At 37.3% G+C, this 17,242-nt stretch overlaps 1 protein-coding gene and 1 pseudogene across 1 annotated transcript; one reads left to right on the top strand and one right to left on the bottom strand.

Moving 5' to 3' along the window:
- The first annotated feature begins 2,180 nt into the window (after positions 1 to 2,180).
- Positions 2,181 to 4,382, top strand: LOC126595379 (sugar transport protein 10-like; annotated as a pseudogene).
- A 377-nt stretch (positions 4,383 to 4,759) lies between these two features.
- LOC126597522 (thioredoxin X, chloroplastic-like) lies at positions 4,760 to 6,543 on the bottom strand. The gene is made up of 2 exons (XM_050264320.1): positions 6,048 to 6,543; positions 4,760 to 5,155 (listed from the first exon to the last, which is right to left on the bottom strand). Exons 1-2 carry the CDS (start codon positions 6,405 to 6,407, stop codon positions 4,949 to 4,951), a joined length of 567 nt encoding a protein of 188 aa, XP_050120277.1. The 5' UTR covers positions 6,408 to 6,543; the 3' UTR covers positions 4,760 to 4,948.
- Between the last annotated feature and the right edge of the window lie 10,699 nt (positions 6,544 to 17,242).

Here is a 17,242-nt window from a genome sequence, read left to right as displayed (position 1 = left end):
CGTTGACCTGACCCGTTGACCGTTGATCATCAACGTTGACTTTTGGGTTAACTTTTTCGAATTTCGACTAGGACCCCTCCTAGGCTACTTTTGACGTTCTGATTCCAAATTCGCCGTCTGTTTTCCCAAATTCTAATGTTTTTGTAAAATTTTACTAAATGGTCCCTAATTGTGGTTAGGTGCATCGGTGGAAAGTGACTTCATCCTCGCTAGCTTGAGCGGTTCCTGGGCAACAAAATATCATGAGTGGACCCCTTCTAAACTTACATATTTTTATAAAAATATTAGCCTAGCATGCATTTCACACTTCATGGTTTGAATATGTTTTATATATTGTTTTCCAAATTTCTATATTTACAATTTACGAGATAGATATGATTTATCTCACTTACGTTTTGCAAAAGGTTATGAATTTTGGAATTTTCATATATGGAATTCTATGGATTTACAAATCTGAATTATCATGGATATATGTGTTGAGGTTTTGAGCTCCGGATTTGATGTGAGATTTTGAGATATGTTTTCGGTGCTATCTAGTGGGCTATCATACAACACATCCACCCAACACAGGTATTATGACGTTTATGGCCATAGGACACAGTTGATGAGGAATGAGATGAGATATTATGATATACCCCCAGCTTCACTGCCGAAAGCAGTGTCGAACAGCTTCACTAGCCACAGCTAGTGTCGATGTGTGATGTATATATTTTCTTCTCCAACGTTACCCGGAGTCGTATAGTTTCACCTTCGAGTGATGAGGCCTACCATGTTTCTTCACTGGTGTAACCCAGTGTCGTACAGCTTCACCTTTGGTGATGGACAGGTACTGCCTTCGAGCGACTATGATACCCCTAGAGAGTACAGTATTGACAAGATTTATGGATTTTCCTTCGGGTGATGATAGCACAATTATTGAGCATGGTTTTACTCATACTTGTTTTACGAATGGTTTCATAGCATGCTAGGGTTTTCAGAAAAAAAGACCCGTATGTAGTATATATATACGTTTTCAAAATAGGGGGTTAGTATGTTCATAAAGAAAATGATTTTCCTATTATTAGTATTATTATAAACTTAGGCATCTTCGAGTCTCCTCTGGGTAGGATCCATTCATCGGTTCGTACCTTTCTCTTATAATTCCTTCACATTATTTTTAAGTAGTTAAATGCTCTGAACACGGTTCTGCATTAGTGTATCTCTTTCTAAATACCTATTTTTAGTGGTATGCATGTTTTAAATGGCTTCGTCATCCTCAAGTGTCGGCAAGCACGTGTCTACCCTGATATTTAAGGATATCGGGATTGAGGCGTGTCAGCTCAAGATTTCATAAGAGATGTGTAAGGTTTGGATAAAAATGGAGAAGAGAATAACAAACTAAGTTTATGTGGAAAATAGTCCTTGAGCCAACGAGCCAACAAAACCAGAAGGTTGGCCTTTGTCTTCTTTGTTGATTTCAATGGAGAGATTTTTTTAGAGAGAGATTTTCTCTTCTATCAATACATTACCACATTCCTTAGCACACTTTCACCTACTTGTCTCCAACCGTGTTAGCTTTTCAAGACAAAGGAAAACACCAACGTGGGCCTTCACGAAGCCACACAAGTCATAATGTAATATCACACAAAATGACATTTGATGTTCTTATAATTACAACTGAATATTAATTACATTTAACAGGACTCTCATGCGCACAAGAAAATTGTACTGATATGTGTACACAATAACATAAGACGAGTTGAAGCAAAAAATTAAATCAAATAATTTTTATAACAAATATCATAGTTTAATAACTTGTTTGGGATACAAACTATCTGAAAACAACATGATATCCCACTCCACTTTATACAAGTATAAACATGAGAAGTAACACTGGGAAGAAATTAAGAGGCGAGCAGGAGCACACACCAGGACTCGACATCACGGAACATCAGAATTATGAGTAATTATATCGTCAAGATATATTATTATGGCGTTTCATAAACTACATGCCTGTTAAACGGTTTGAGTTTTGACCATATCCGTTCATATATATCAATCATCACACTTTGCCAAATTTAGAGCTCCTGACAGCAAGATTAATGGTGTAATATCAACAACTACATATCATAATCTAGTCGAAACAAGAACTTCGGTACTATCCTCATATCCTAACATGTCCAACTATTTATACATAAATATGGCAAAATTAACAAGGAGGTATAGAGTTTCAGAAACTAGAAAAATGAAGATTAGGTCAAGTTGTTGAAACTGCAGCCTGGCTTTGTTGCAGCTTGGAGCCTTTATAAACTTGGGACATTTTCGGATTTGAGATAACAAAGATATTCAAGGGATTTAAATCTTTCTGTAGTCATTCTTTTTGTTGTAGTGGATTTATAAAAGATTTGTGAGAATTGGTTTAATATTCTCTAACTACAAAGAGCTTTAAGCCGTCAAAACTTTGTAGAGTGATGGCTGGAGGAGCGTATGTTTGCGGCGGAGGAGGGTGCAGCTATGAAGGAGGTGTCACCATCTTTGTGATATTCACTTGTGTGGTGGCTGCCATGGGTGGTCTCCTCTTCGGATATGATCCCGGAATCTCAGGTAATTAGTTCTGTAATTTTCTCTTTGTTTAAGAGAATTGAGAGCATTAAGAGAAACAACTACTAATCGGGTTTTGAATATCATGCATATATGCAGGTGGAGTGACTTCAATGGAGTCGTTCTTGAGCAAGTTCTTCCCATTTGTGTTCCATAAAATGAAGAATGAGACTGCTAATCAAAACCAGTACTGCAAATTTGACAGCCAACTCCTCACATTGTTCACGTCTTGCCTCTACATTGCAGCCTTGGTTGCTTCCTTCTTTGCTTCATTAGTGACTAGGAAATTTGGCCGGAAAATCTCCATGTTTGTGGCAGGCCTTGTGTTTCTTCTTGGCTCTATCCTAAATGGTATTGCCAATAACATTATAGTTCTAATCATCGGTCGTCTCTTGCTTGGTATTGGTGTTGGATTTGCTAATCAGGTAATTATATCTTCTATCTTTAATTACACGTTTATTAAAACACACGAACCTTATAGTAATAACGCATTTGAAACAGCATTATGTAAGAGGTTATGTACCAACATATACCTCATAATGTGGTCTGTGTCAATTTTGCGTGAAAATATGACCTCTCTAGCATTCTTGAAACTTAGAGCTAGATTGGTAGCTAACTAATTCGAAATTGTCATGGTGATTTGCAGTCCGTACCAGTTTATCTAGCGGAAATGGCTCCAACAAAGATTAGAGGAGCATTGAACATGGGGCCCATCACCATTGGTATTCTAGTGGCAGGCCTTGTCAACTTTGGCACAGCCAAGGTCAGGGGCGGATATGGCTGGCGGGTCTATCTTGCTCTAGCAGCCGTCCCTTCCTCGACGATGACTCTCGCCGCAATCTTTCTTCCCGACACTCCAAATTCCATCCTAGAAAGAGGTAACCCCGAGAAGGCTAAGAAAATGTTGAAAAAAATCCGCGGCACCGACAACGTTGATAATGAGTTCCAAGACCTTCTTGCTGCTACTGACGATGCCCAAAAAGTGGAAAACCAATGGACCAACATTACACAGCCGCGCTATAGGCCTCAACTCGTCATTTGCATTCTCGTTCCATTCTTCCAGCAGCTCACCGGGATCAATGTAATCATATGCACCTGTCCTTTTCATGACTTTGGGTTTTGGAGACGAAGCTTCCCTAATGTCCGCAGTCATCACCGGCGGTGTTAACATGGTTGCCACCTTGGTGTCCATTCTCGCAGTCGATAAGTTCGGAAGAAGGGTGTTGTTCCTTCAAGGTGGTGTGCAGATGATCCTGTGCCACGTACTTAAACGCATGATCAATTTCAGGAACACATGCCTGCTTTAATTTGTGAAGGACATTTTCTTACTAAACTTACATTCTAGATTGCTGTCGGGAGTGATGATAGGCATGAAGTTTGGTCTCAGCGGAGTCGGATTCTTTACAAAAACTGAAGCCAATTGGATCTTGTTCTCGATCTGTGCATATGTAGCAGCGTTTGCATGGTCCTGGGGTCCGTTAGGGTGGTTGGTACCGAGCGAGATCTGCCCTCTGGAGATCCGATCAGCCGGACGAACCATCAACGTCTCGGTGAACATGTTGTTCACTTTTATCATTGGCCAAGTCTTCCTCAGCATGCTTTGCCACTTAAAGTTTGGTCTCTTCTTTTTCTTTGCCGGTTTTGTGATCATTGTGACCATCTTCATCGCTTTCTTCCTGCCCAAGACGAAGAATGTTCAGATTGAAGAGATGAATAGAGTTTGGAAAGCTCACTGGTTCTGGGGCAAGTACATCCCTGATGAGGCTGTCAATTTTGGTAGGCAAGACAAAGTTGTAGTTTGATTGAGTAAATCACAGTGGGGGATTTGTAAAAAATCCAAGCATCTGGGTTCTGATATAACAACAAAAAGTTGACTAGGGAAAGAAACCAATCCCGATAGACAGACAATTAGGGGATATGGGGATGATATTTGTGAATCCCTTTGTTTTGTCCTACTCATTTTCGAGTTGTAAATCAATAAGAATACACAACTATTTTTTTTCAAACACAAATTATATGAGCATGTAGATCATATACAGTCGATAATCATCAACTTCGCAACTAATATACCGCCCTTTTTACATTCATGTGCGAACAGTCTAGATTCGGAGTAATCTTCCATATAATCACCCATCTAGGTGGAGAAGAAAAGAAGCCAAAATTGGAGGAGACAGAGTACTAATTCAACAAAATAAGGCAACATGTACTCAGAGGATAGTTTTCGAAAATTTACAGCTCAAATTATACAATCGAATGCAAGTATAATACACTATAAGAAACTGAAAAGAAAAAGAGGAAGGGATTACTCATATTACACAGATTGAACCTGATGGAATTTGGAATATCTTCAAATTTAGTGGAACTGGAACTATGCAACTGACATTGACTCCAACAAAGCATCTACATACTCTTGAAGCTTCGCTTTTGTAATTGCGCCTTCTCTCCGACTTTCTGGAACTTCCTTTCCATTTTTGAAGAGAATCAAAGCCGGCAACCCATAAACTTTGTATTCTTCAATCAGTTTTGGGTTTGCATCATGATCTATCTTAACAACGGTTAACCTGTCTTTGTATTCCTGAGTGCAACAAATAAGCTTATATTTCAGAGAACTTCTTTAGTTTGGACAACAATAAAAGGCAAATTGATACCACATCTTGAAGGTGCTACTTGTCCTCCCTATCTCTTTACAACGTTTCCAAGTTCCAAAATGATCTTACATATTAAAAGACTATGATATCGCTTCTGTGTTTCTTGACCAACAAGAATTCAAAAATCGTATCTGGAAGAGAGACTACTAGAGTCGTTTTTGCGAATGCTTTGGAAAAGACTCAATGGGCTTCCAATTAACCAAAACCACTTCTACCAGTGTTTGACATAAATAACTGAAAACGCTTCTAGATTCTAAACGCACTAGTTGGAGCTTTATGGGGTCTTAACGAATCACTTCCAATTGCTTTGTCAGGCAACACTTCGATTTTTAATAAAAGTTTTGGTGTGCTTCTAGTAGGAAGCTCGTATGAGCAGAAGTGCTTATTATAGAAGGAATCCCAAATTGGTTAAACAGAAATTACCTACGGCCTATCACTTGCACATTATTACATTAGTTCAACTCCAAAGCATACAATATTAAACAGAAAAGGAAAGGCTCACACATAAATAAATAAACAAAATTTTACCCAACTCCAAGTCTCCAACCAAACTATTCTCTTGTGTGTTACTTGCGTAGATTCCATCAACCAATACCCCTTTGCATTTCTTCATTACATTTTGATCGTACCCAATCAACTTCTTGAGCTAAATTTGTATTCCTACTAATTAATACAATTTAAGTTGGAAATTAAGCATTGTATTTCTTGTATTCTTTCTCTAAAAATATGTAATTTCCCTTCAAAATTTACTACATACAAACAATGACTATGCTCCAAAAAGTCGGAGAGAGAGAGAGAGAGAGGGAAAGAGACAGGAACCTGAGCGAGCCATTCCATAGCAGGGGAGATTAAGCGGCAAGGACCGCACCAACTGGCGACGAACTCGACGAGAACCGGACGGTCCGAGTTAAGAACCGAATCCTGGAACTGGGTCTCGTCAATTTCCTGAATCCCAGCACTCGAAGCAATTGAAAACTTGGGAACTGTGCGAACTGTGCGAACTGCACGAGCGGAAGAAGAATAGTTTCGAAAACCCACTTGTCTTATTCGGCTTCCAGAACCGTAGAAGAAGCCGGAGAAGAGCTTGTTAGAGTAAGAGCTTGAAGTAATTGTACGAACCGGTGGGAGTGAAGCTACTGGGATGGATAGTAATGCCGATGTGGAGACGACGGTGTCCATGTTCTGTCGAATGAGGAGATAGAGTCGAGGGAGGGCAGGGACGAAAAGAGTCTGGGTTTTGAGTGAAGGGGAAAAGCCGTGTCTGTGTCACTTGGCGTGGGAGGTTATTGGCCACGAAACGAGATACAAAATGTTGTGCCATCCACTGTGGATGGGTCGGAAAAAGCATTTTTGTGCTAAATTTTATCATCTAGCTCCCATTTCACTTTCCTCTTTTTTCAATGAAAAACGGATTTAACATCTCTTTTTTGGTGAGGAAAATTTTAAAGTCGCTCTTCAGATCACGTGGTTGTGCAGTCACACGCATCTAATTGAAACCTTTATATTGAAATATATTCAACTGGCTTTATTTTGTGACAAAATGGTCTCATAAGACCACCTGTACAAAAGAACTTGCCGTTTGATGAAGATCAAACTAGCCAAGGCAAACTGTAGTTGTTGGTTTGATTTTTATCATTAAAAACTCAAATGGTTTAGAAATCGAACCAAACTTTTAGTTGACACCAAAACTATTACCACACTAATTATCATTTAATAGTTTGGTTTGGTTCTTTACCAATAATACCATTGAAACCAAACTAAATCATTGATAATCGGTTTGATTTGGTTGGTTTAAGCCTAGTCCAACACAAATAAAAAAAGTTCAACATTCAAGAGTTTTAATCTTTTAAACATTCACACATCTTTCACATTCCAATTCAATCAAAAGATAAAGTTTTCCAAAACATAATTATTTATCAAGTCAAATAAAACTATGTTTCAATTTAAAAATTCACATACTACCAAACGATTAATTAATCATAACCTTACATAAGCATAAAATAATAATTATTAAGCTTATATTATGTTGAGACGTAAACTACATATAAATCTCCAAAATGTTTAAAATAAATAAATTAAGAATTGAATACACTTTTTGTTCAGTTCGGTTTTAACCAAAAGTAAATCAGTTTGGTTTTGTTTGATTTTTAAATTGTTCTCTTAGTCAAAAGCAAATCCAATGGATGAACATGATTCAGACCGATCTGTTTGATCAGTTCGATCGGTTTGATGACCACTCCTCGTTTTGATCTTCTTTTATTTGAATGGAGAATTTCAAAGTGTATTTAGCCAATATGACCACGCCCACGATTGCTAAGAATGTTAAAAATTTATAAAATGATATGGTTTTTCCTATAAAATTATTTGGAAAGTGACTTCTAAAAACCATTTTTCTCTCCTAAATCCTGGTAGTATTCCTCTTCACTTGAAAATGAGAGGTCTTATGTTCGAATCTCATGGATGGAGAATTCGATACCAAATTAGGTTGCATATTATGTGGCTTAGCTGAACTCATCCTCCTCTTAGTGTAAGAATATTGATGTATTCAAAACAAAACAAAAATTCAAATAAGAGACGAATCTAGTGGAAGACGAAAACAATCCAAAATAGAAGGATTACATTAATGGGCCAAGATAACCAAAAACGAGACAACTCCTTCCAGAATCCAGACCAGCCCAGATAATGCTGGGCTCATCAAAATATCATCAACCCAAATACCACAGCCGTAAATGAAACAAAACAAATTAATACGAGCGAAGCATTATACCCAGCAGATTAGTACACATGGATGCTAACTGATAGCACAACCTTATTACCAACCTAAGAAGACTCATGTGTATGCAGTGGTGATGGGGATGGTTGTTTGAGGTGGAGTAGCTGTGATCGTGGCCTGGAAATCTCTGATTTCTATATGTTTGTTAATTTTCTTGCATAGTTGATGAAGAAACTCACATTGACGGGAGGAGAGACTATCAAGGTCGCTTATGGTGAGCTCGTTGAAGGATGCAGTGATTAGATTGCCTTGGTGGTTTTGCCTGTATTTTTGAGGTGGCTAATCTGAGCGCGATTTCTTGCAGGCATGAAAAGTATTTGACCCAATACAGAGCAATTTTTGTTGAGATCTGCAAGATTGGAAGTGATGAAGTACTGCATGAAAAAGAAGCAAGACCTAGAAAGGGCAAAAGAGGGACAGAATCTTCTGAGAATGAGGCAGCTCCTGCAGGCAACGAGACTGTCAAGCAAGTTTGCTGCTTAGTTTGCTCAACTGAAGTAGGTGTAATCGATGAAGACGAAGTTTATCATTTCTTCAATGTTCTTCCGAGCGAGTCTTGACCTGCTAGCACTTGAGCTAACCCGTGAGCTTATGCACACAAATAGAAACAAATAGAGCTGCTACTATTTACACGGTCTGCTCTTATTCGGATTCAACTTGCTAAGGTCGAAAGGTGAGTGCAGAAACCACTACTCCATGCATTTTTTCGCAACAAAATAAGAAGAAATAAAAATCACAGGATGAAGCAAATTTAGGAAACTCGGTTAACATTCTCTTGATATATACGCGACATGTTAAAACTCTGGTCAAAATATTAATAGATTGATAATTTAATAGTTTTTGCTAGATTTTTTTTTTTTTTTTGGAACAAAATCTTTATAAGTGGTTTTTTACACTCAAGTTTCATCTCTGGACAAGCATCACTTTTGTTAAAATGAAAAATGCTTTTATACCCATATATTAAACTGTCCCAAAGTGCTTATACCTACTCCAACTCTTGGAGTGAAACTTAAACTTTAGGATTTAAACCTACCCCAACTTGCTCCAACCCTTGGGGCAAATATAAGTTTTAACAAAACTTTTTTGGGGCAAATTTAGCACAGGATTCCTCTTGAGTTAGTAGGGCTGACCCACCATATATATGTATTTTTTTGTAGTTTAATATATATAAACTCATTAAATCCAACAGTTAAGATCTAATATGATCAAATCTAATGGTAAAAAAAAATTCTAACGGTCCAAATTTAAATGCAACGGCTAAAGTAATTAAAAAAATTTCTTTTATGTGTGGCATATTCTTTCATGGTGTTCCTCGAGTTTCATGGTGTCGGTTTAGTGATTTTTTAATATTTTTTGGAATCTAAATATTTTTAAGTTAAAATGTTCATAAAATTAATTTAGGATAGTCTACACTATTTTTTTTTAAAGTTACTTTAAGAAAAAAAAAACCTAAATTCATTCTTTAATAATTTTGGGCTAAAAATTTAACCCAGAAGGGTTGGAGGAAAAAAAATTGTTTATAGGTTAAAACCTAAATTTTTTGGGTTAAAAATTTTAGGTTTTAACTCAAGGGTTAGAGATGGTCCTAGTGATTTAAAAAAAAAAAACACAATTATTTTTTTAGACACCGGTAAAATTTTGAAATGGCAACGTGCTAACCAATGGTTGTATGGTGTCCTAGGTTGGATAATCTGAGTTTCCTAGGGTGGTAACAAGGCTTAGATGGTTAGGGTATTTAGAGGAAGGTCATGGAAAACACTCAGGCTGCAGAGGTGATGTTTCTTGAGGTTTCAAGGATATTTGCACTTAGAGAAAGATTTCCCTAGCTTGGTGCAGCACAATCTTCTCACGTTCTCTCTTTGGGTTTGAACCTTTGTGTTATCATGCCTCTCTCTAATGGCTTATGATATCTCTTTTTGTAGGTGAATGATTCTCTTTTAGGGTTCCTAAGGAATCTTTATTTGTGGCTTGGTCTTCCCTTTTCTTTCTCCCTAGTTCTTTTTCCATTTCCTTTTTGGTGCAAGACAGTTAGGTGTCCTGGGTCTGGTGAAGCCTATTCTGGACCTTCTTCCAAAAGGGTTGTTTTCCTGAGTCAGACTTCCATAGGCACTTCTAGTAACGTGTCTCCTAGCTTTCAAGCGTTCGTCTTCTGCATGAGCTAGGAAGGGAAAGTCATCCTTTCTCTTCATTAAATGTAGTACTGGAAATTTTTCCCAAAAATCCTAAACCAAACTAAAAAAATTCCAATCCCATATCGAAAAATTCCCAAACCAATAATACCGAAATTTTTGGGATCCATACCGAACTGAAAATATATATGTATATTTATTTTGGTTGCACGCATATTGAATGTTGAATTTAAGTAATTTGAGAGTAAACTATATTAGAAATAAATATGAAATTAAGTAGTTTGGAACGTCAATTTGACTTAGAATGATTTGATATTTCAATTGGTAAGAAATTTCAAATTGGTAATAGGTAAAAAAACTTAAATTTCAATAGATATGAAATTGGGCAACAAAATTTTAAGCCAAGGGCCCAAATTTTATCCCACAACCCGAAAATCTCAAATTTATGCCCAAAAGCCCAAAACCCAAAACCCAATTCCGATACATCCTGAAATATGGAAAACATTTTGAGAATCCCGAAAATTGGGAATACCGAAATTTTGGTTTGAAATTGGTCTTCAAATTCCAGTCCCCAATATTTTTGGTTTGGGATCCCATATCGAACCACCCCTAATTAAAAGCATACTATGTTGGACCTTCACGTAACTTTATAGCTTAGAGTTCAGTTCATTCCTAAATAAGTTGGTTAGCTTGCTAGGGAAAGGAGGAAACTAAGCTGGTTCTCTCTCAAACTTTTCCCATGTAGATGGGCTTGGCTCTTTGGGCTCCCAAGCAACCTAAAGTCTTTTATAATCTTGACTCTATATAGGCCAAATGCATTTTTATAACCATCTACACCACAAGTCACTTGACAAGCCCGGGCATGTGACTTGGGCTTATTTTAGTATCAATAGTGATTAGTATGATAAAACTTGGCGTGACGAATATGCATGCGTTTGCATGAGCGTGTTGTGATTTACACAAATGCATGGTTTAACGTAGCATGACATGATTACAAATATAACCCCTTCTCGATTCCTAATTGTGGCATGTATTTTGGGCTTGGCTTAAGGCTTGTATGATAATTGAGCATTGAGATTTGATTGGGCTTGCATGTGATATTTTTGGACCTCAACAAAGAGCATGGCCCTTATTTGGATCTAATTATGGCAATTAAGTCGAGATATCTGCGATATGATGGGAAGGGAGAATGGGTATCTAAAGAAAATGAAAATTGGGTGTTGAGAGGAAAACAAATTAATAAAAAGTGAAAAAAGGGTATTTTTTAGAAGTTTAGAAAATTATTTTGGGCGTCTAAAAAATTTTGCAGAAGTAAATTAGGTGTCTAAATAAACAAGAGTGTTTAAAGATGAACCACTCAATCCTTAATGTTTTGTGCAACTAGGAGTCACAGGACAGGAATGCTGGGCCGCAGGAATATTTCAAAGCATCCCAACAAAAGACAAGTTTTATCGAGCTAACAAATTGTATTAAACAATAAACATGTCATTGATTAGTGCATAAACTTTCCGCAAATGACATCATTGAATTCAGAACCATCACACTTTTAAAAAGCCTTTTTATTCCTAACTATGAAAAGTTGTTTAAATAAAACAATTAATTACATTTTGCTAAACTATGGAGCTTAAATAAAACAATTATTTAAAGACCCTATGTGTGGACCTAACTTGTGAACTCGACACACAGACTCAATATGCGAACCTGACAAGCAAAATCAACTCATGTCAAGAATCAACTCATATTGAGTGCACACTCACATCAATGACATACTTGCAACGAGGAACGCCACTAACCTAGTTGCTTTGCAACAAGCATAGCCTCTAGCCGATCAATCGCCTCTGTGCGAGCACCGTCTTTAGTCGAGCAACCTCGCAACGTGCACGGCCTCTAGCCAAGTATTGTTTCACGTTGAGCACCGCCTCATGTTGAAGTATCGATTCTAGACGACATCTGGTCAATTCAGCCCACGCATGGACTGCATTTGAAGTCTTCAACCAAAATACTCTCTTGACTGAAGACTTGGGGGACTCATGTTGTACCATAGATGGTCCTTACTACTTAGCCCATGAAGTATGTAAGATGGGAGGGAAACACTTGTTCTATAAAAGGGATCCCTCACCCTCACCCTCACCCTCATTAGGAGGATGGCAAGCCCTAACCGCCCTAGCAACAATCCTCTATTTACAATGTAACTCCTATTTTACATAGTGAAACCGGATCTACACCAACGTGAATGTTTTCCCAACTTGGGGTGAACCAAAATATATCGATGTATTCTTGTATATGTGATTTATGGTCGATCTAATTTGGTCCAAGATCGAACAGATTTTGTGCATCAACATAAAACAATTGTTCTTCTAGATTATAGAATTAGAATTTTTCATCTAAAATGACTAATTGTTTTACATTTTGACAAGTTACCTAAAATTTGTGACTAATTGTTTTATGAAAGTTCCAACAGAGATACCTAAAATAACTAATTGTTCTACAAGTCAGGGATTGATATTGATGGATGTTTAGTTGAAAGATTAAAGTTCCAATTCAATTAAAGTTTGGAGATGTATCGTATAACAATAAAATTTGTATTGATTATTGAATACTTAACCGCAGATCAAACTCTTCACATAAGTCCGGTGTATGCTATGTTATAGAGCTTAGTATATGTTCTCCTTCTATGATACAATATCAGTAAAGTCTCCAATATTACGGAGATGCAACATAAAACTCGGAACTAGTCAGTGATATGTACGTTGTCGACCAACTCCATAACACGAATAATAATGAGGAGTAGGATTCTATTTGGAATCCCGATGATCAGCTCATCGTGTCCGTTCATCTGTTATTTTGTGATCATAAATTATTTTGAATTTTTTTCATTTAAAATTGAAGACAAATAATACATGACGAAAACTGACTACATAATATACAATTAACAAACACAATAAAATAATTTTCTAATCCTCACAAAAAAAATCAGGAGAGAATTCCCATCCTAATAATGGTATTATCCTCCCCTTCTAGAAGGAAAGGGATCCTCTCCAAATATACTTTGTAAGGATTTTAGAGATTGTCACATCTTAGTCGTTCATCATATATTATACAATTAATTTTTGTTAGATACTATTTATATTTAATTTTAAATAAAAAAATTAAATAATTTATAATCACACAACATGATAAAATAATACACAATTCCCTTCCCGAAGTCATTTTCCATGAAATTAATCACTACAAAAATGGTTGAGATGGGCTCCAGCTGTATGATTTGGTGGACAATTTGGAACCTCATGTCATGTGTGGCCCCTTGTTTTCAAAAGGAAAAAAATATTAAATTATTAAATCAGGTCTTGTTTCAGAGTCTGCCGACTCCTGAATCCCGATAAGGTCAGGTATAGTCTGCTCATATGATGCATGACCTTTTTTCAGATGACTTTCACAGCTCCTGCTTGAGTTGATTCCGCTTTTGTGGGAAACAGAATTAGGGCAAACTTGATTCATTTCATCCCTTTCAAATGAATAACTTTACTTAAATGTTATGGAAATTAAGATTAATCATCTGTTAATTAAATTAAGAGTCAAGCATATGAGGATCCTAGCATTTTATCTTTTTATTGTACATTGTGCAATTAGAAATCATTGTGATTTTTTATCCTCACAAAGAAAATCCAAAGAGTATCCTCATCCTTATAACCCACAAAATATCCTGTTGGGTGATCCATGTCCATGCAGAGTCCATGCGTAGTGAGTGTTTGGTTGGAGTTATTCGAGCAATAAAAAGGTTTGGTTGGAGTTAATTTTAAAAGGCGTACAAAAATATAAGATTCAAAATGTTGTGAGTAGATGGATGTAGACCCATCACTAAGTTTCACATGCATGATGAGTTGTTCTTGGAAGGTAATTCTTGTGTCATTTGGTTTGGACCCATATAATTATTATTCATCATCTTCCTTTTCTACTTAAGTATGAAATTTTAAGCAGCTTCACGTGTACAAACATATATACATGCGCTAATTGAGTTCATGACACACCCTGACCAGGAATGTTCATTATGACTCTGAATCGAGCTGTGCTGGTCGACACCTAGAAGGTGACGAAACCATAAAGTATAATGATGTGGAAAATGTGAATAAATTTAAATCTAAAACTGTCTAAAGACCAGAGTGCGTTGTGAGCGGGAATGAACCCATTCACACACGATGTCAGAGCATAAGTAAAGTACAGTAGTGTGGGTAAAGATCATACCCTCAGAGGTAGCCACATATACTAAGATTCACCATGAATCATCGTCGGTACGAACTTTCAGCATCTAAAACATGGAGGGGCGTAAAACAGAAAACATGAGTGGGAAAAAACAAAGCTTTTTGAAAACCATTTCTCTTTTCCAAAAATAATAACCCCTCACCGTAAAACCCGTATAATTTTCCAGAAAATAATACTACGTATATACATAAAAACAATGCACAAAGGCAGTAAAAACCAAGTATGCCATGTCATAGCATTTCAACAATGAAATATGTAAGCCAGGTGAAATAAATCAACGTAAAATGATATGTCAGCCGAAGTCACCTAACGTGACCTGTACGGCTGAACCTATAACTTATTAACCAATTCCTGCACACAAGTCAAAACCACCTAATGTGGTATGTACGACAGGCTGGGTGTAAATAGATACGCTCAAGTGCTACGATCACGTGAAGGTTGTGCGATAAATCGCAAGTCACCTACGAGTCAGAACCACCTAATGTGGTCTGTACGATAGGCTGGCACCTGCCTTGGATCCAAGGTGAGCGTACGGTGTGAGAGGTGAACGATCACGTGAAGGCTGGCCCTGGCCCGAGGCGGAGCACTAACACCGGGGTGCAGGATAATGAGCACTAATTGCCTCTAAACAATACCATACACATTGCAATCACTACCATCAATATATACTCACCTGAAGCTTACATGGGCGTCCAAAGCGTCATGCAATAATATGCATAGCTATAGTAATGCACATACTAAAATGTAATGCAATTGTCATGGCATTTAAAACGTAAATCCAACAATTTCTGGGAAAATGGAAAACATATATACGTATATATAGAAAATAAAAAGCCCACTCACCTGAAGTCTGCACTACAACTCCATAGCATAAACGTCAAGGCGTCACGAATGATCGACGCTTGTGACTAAGGCCAATTTGGCTTGGAAAAGCCTTTATTTCATCCAAACCCTCATAGCAGTTCCGATGCCCCCAAACTTTGTTCCTGGACTCCAGATGAGTGTTTTGGTGGTCATAATTGAAGGATTTAGCTTCAGGGTTTGAGGAATGGCCGCCATGAGTCTGTAGCCCTGCTGTCGGTTTTTCACAAATTCACACCCAAATTTCTCTAATTTTTTGTGGAATTGGAAGATAAGAGGTAGGGGATTCATGTAGGGGAGATGGGAGGTTTTATTTCGCTGAAAAACCGACGAAAAAAATGTGTCGGCAAACTGCCTGACGGGTTAGGTCGCACAGGTTGATGGGCGAAGGATCCTAATCACATGCCTCCTTCTTCTCTCTTTTCTCCTCCTTTCTCTCCTCACCCATTGGTTACCCCTTCTCACTGGTTGGTTCCTCCCTCATTTCTCTCCTTTATACAGCATTTGTACAGCCAATTACTTCTTTCTTTTAATCTGGGCCACACATGTGGCATTCCAAAAAATTTCTCCAAAAATCTGGATTTTTCTTGAAATTATTAATTTACTAAAATGTCTCCAACTTTAAACGTTAATATCTCATTCGTTATAACTCCAAATTGTGCTTCGTTTGCGCCCACACGCCCGTATCGATGGGTACTACGAGAATACACCAAGAAAATGAATTTTACATGACACGACACGGCAGTCAACCAGAGTCAACACTTTGCCTCGAAGGGCATTTTCGTAAATTCACTTTTTAAAATTATAAAAATCATAATAATTGGGGATGGGTCATTACAGTTCACTTCTAAATTCTAATTGGTAGGCTTCTTGTTTATTGGGACCATAATGAATTTTTTTTTTTTACAAAAGCGATACGTTGTTTCATTAACAAGAATAACTAAATATAAGAGGTGTCAGATGGGTACATTTTCTCTAGTGTAATGGGCTGAAAATGGAAAAGATTTTATACCCTTATATGCCCACCACAATAAACCACTAGAACCAAGAGTCTAGAAGTAAATCTATCACAAATATGAAAGATGTGACAAACCTAGCACCGATTTCCTCATCCAAAACCATTGCAAATAGCGAGGCTACATAGATCACCGAAGTAATTCAAACAAATTGTCGAAGCAACACACATATAACTAATTGAAAATTACACTAATGCGGATGATGTGTCCACAGAAGAGACGTTGGTACAAAATTGGCATGAGCGTAGATAGCAGAAACAAGTGGGTCACCCATCGTTCGTAAGGACAACACATAGAGGAGGTTGGCATAGGACATCTCAAGCCAAAGTCAACGACAAGAGAAGAGTGAGTAGAGAATAAAGAAAAAGATGGGTTGAAGGGGTAGGAAGAGGATAGAGGGGAGGAAGGCTAGGATGGAGGCGAGAAGGCTGCCAATGGCCTCAAGCCGGAGCAATGGGACGACATCTGTTAAGTTGTATATCTAGGTTTTTTGGAGGACGGATTAAGGGCGCTTCCTGTTGAAAGTTTCAGATCTAGGGTATTTTAGAGGAATGAGAGAGGGTTGAAGGAGGCGTTAATTTCGATTACGCAACAAGGCTCTTTGGTTTTTTTTTTTTTTTTTTTACCATTGAATATAGGAATAGTTAGCAAAATTGTGAATTTTAATGATAATCTTGAAATTTTGAGCCAAAAAGCATTGTCAAGGAGGAAATTTGGGTAACTTTGGCAGGGATTTGTTTTTTTTATTTTTTGTGCCATAGGGAATTTTGTAGTTTCAGATGTCTCAAATGTAACACGAGCTGAAAAGACCAAAGAGTACGTCTTATAATGTCAATGAAACTAACGCCTCGGTTAACTTAGTTGATGAAATGAGATAAAACACAACACAAATGATGAATATAGGGATAAGGTGAAACAAAATAAAATTTAGAGGTAAAGTAAAATTTTGAGTGCAATTTTTTCATTCTTTATCCC

The sequence above is a fragment of the Malus sylvestris genome, chromosome 13 (assembly GCF_916048215.2).
Source record: "Malus sylvestris chromosome 13, drMalSylv7.2, whole genome shotgun sequence".
In the NCBI taxonomy this organism is placed as follows: domain Eukaryota; kingdom Viridiplantae; phylum Streptophyta; class Magnoliopsida; order Rosales; family Rosaceae; genus Malus; species Malus sylvestris.
This window is presented reverse-complemented; position numbering and strand designations above follow the sequence as displayed.

Bases quoted from the DNA above. Each gene is read 5' to 3' on its own strand.
- LOC126597522 (XM_050264320.1), bottom strand. From the start codon at position 6,407: ATGGACACCGTCGTCTCCACATCGGCATTACTATCCATCCCAGTAGCT. The intron at 5,156-6,047 runs GTTCCTGTCTCT...TGTTGCACTCAG, and splicing joins CTATGGAATGGCTCGCTCAG to GAATACAAAGACAGGTTAAC.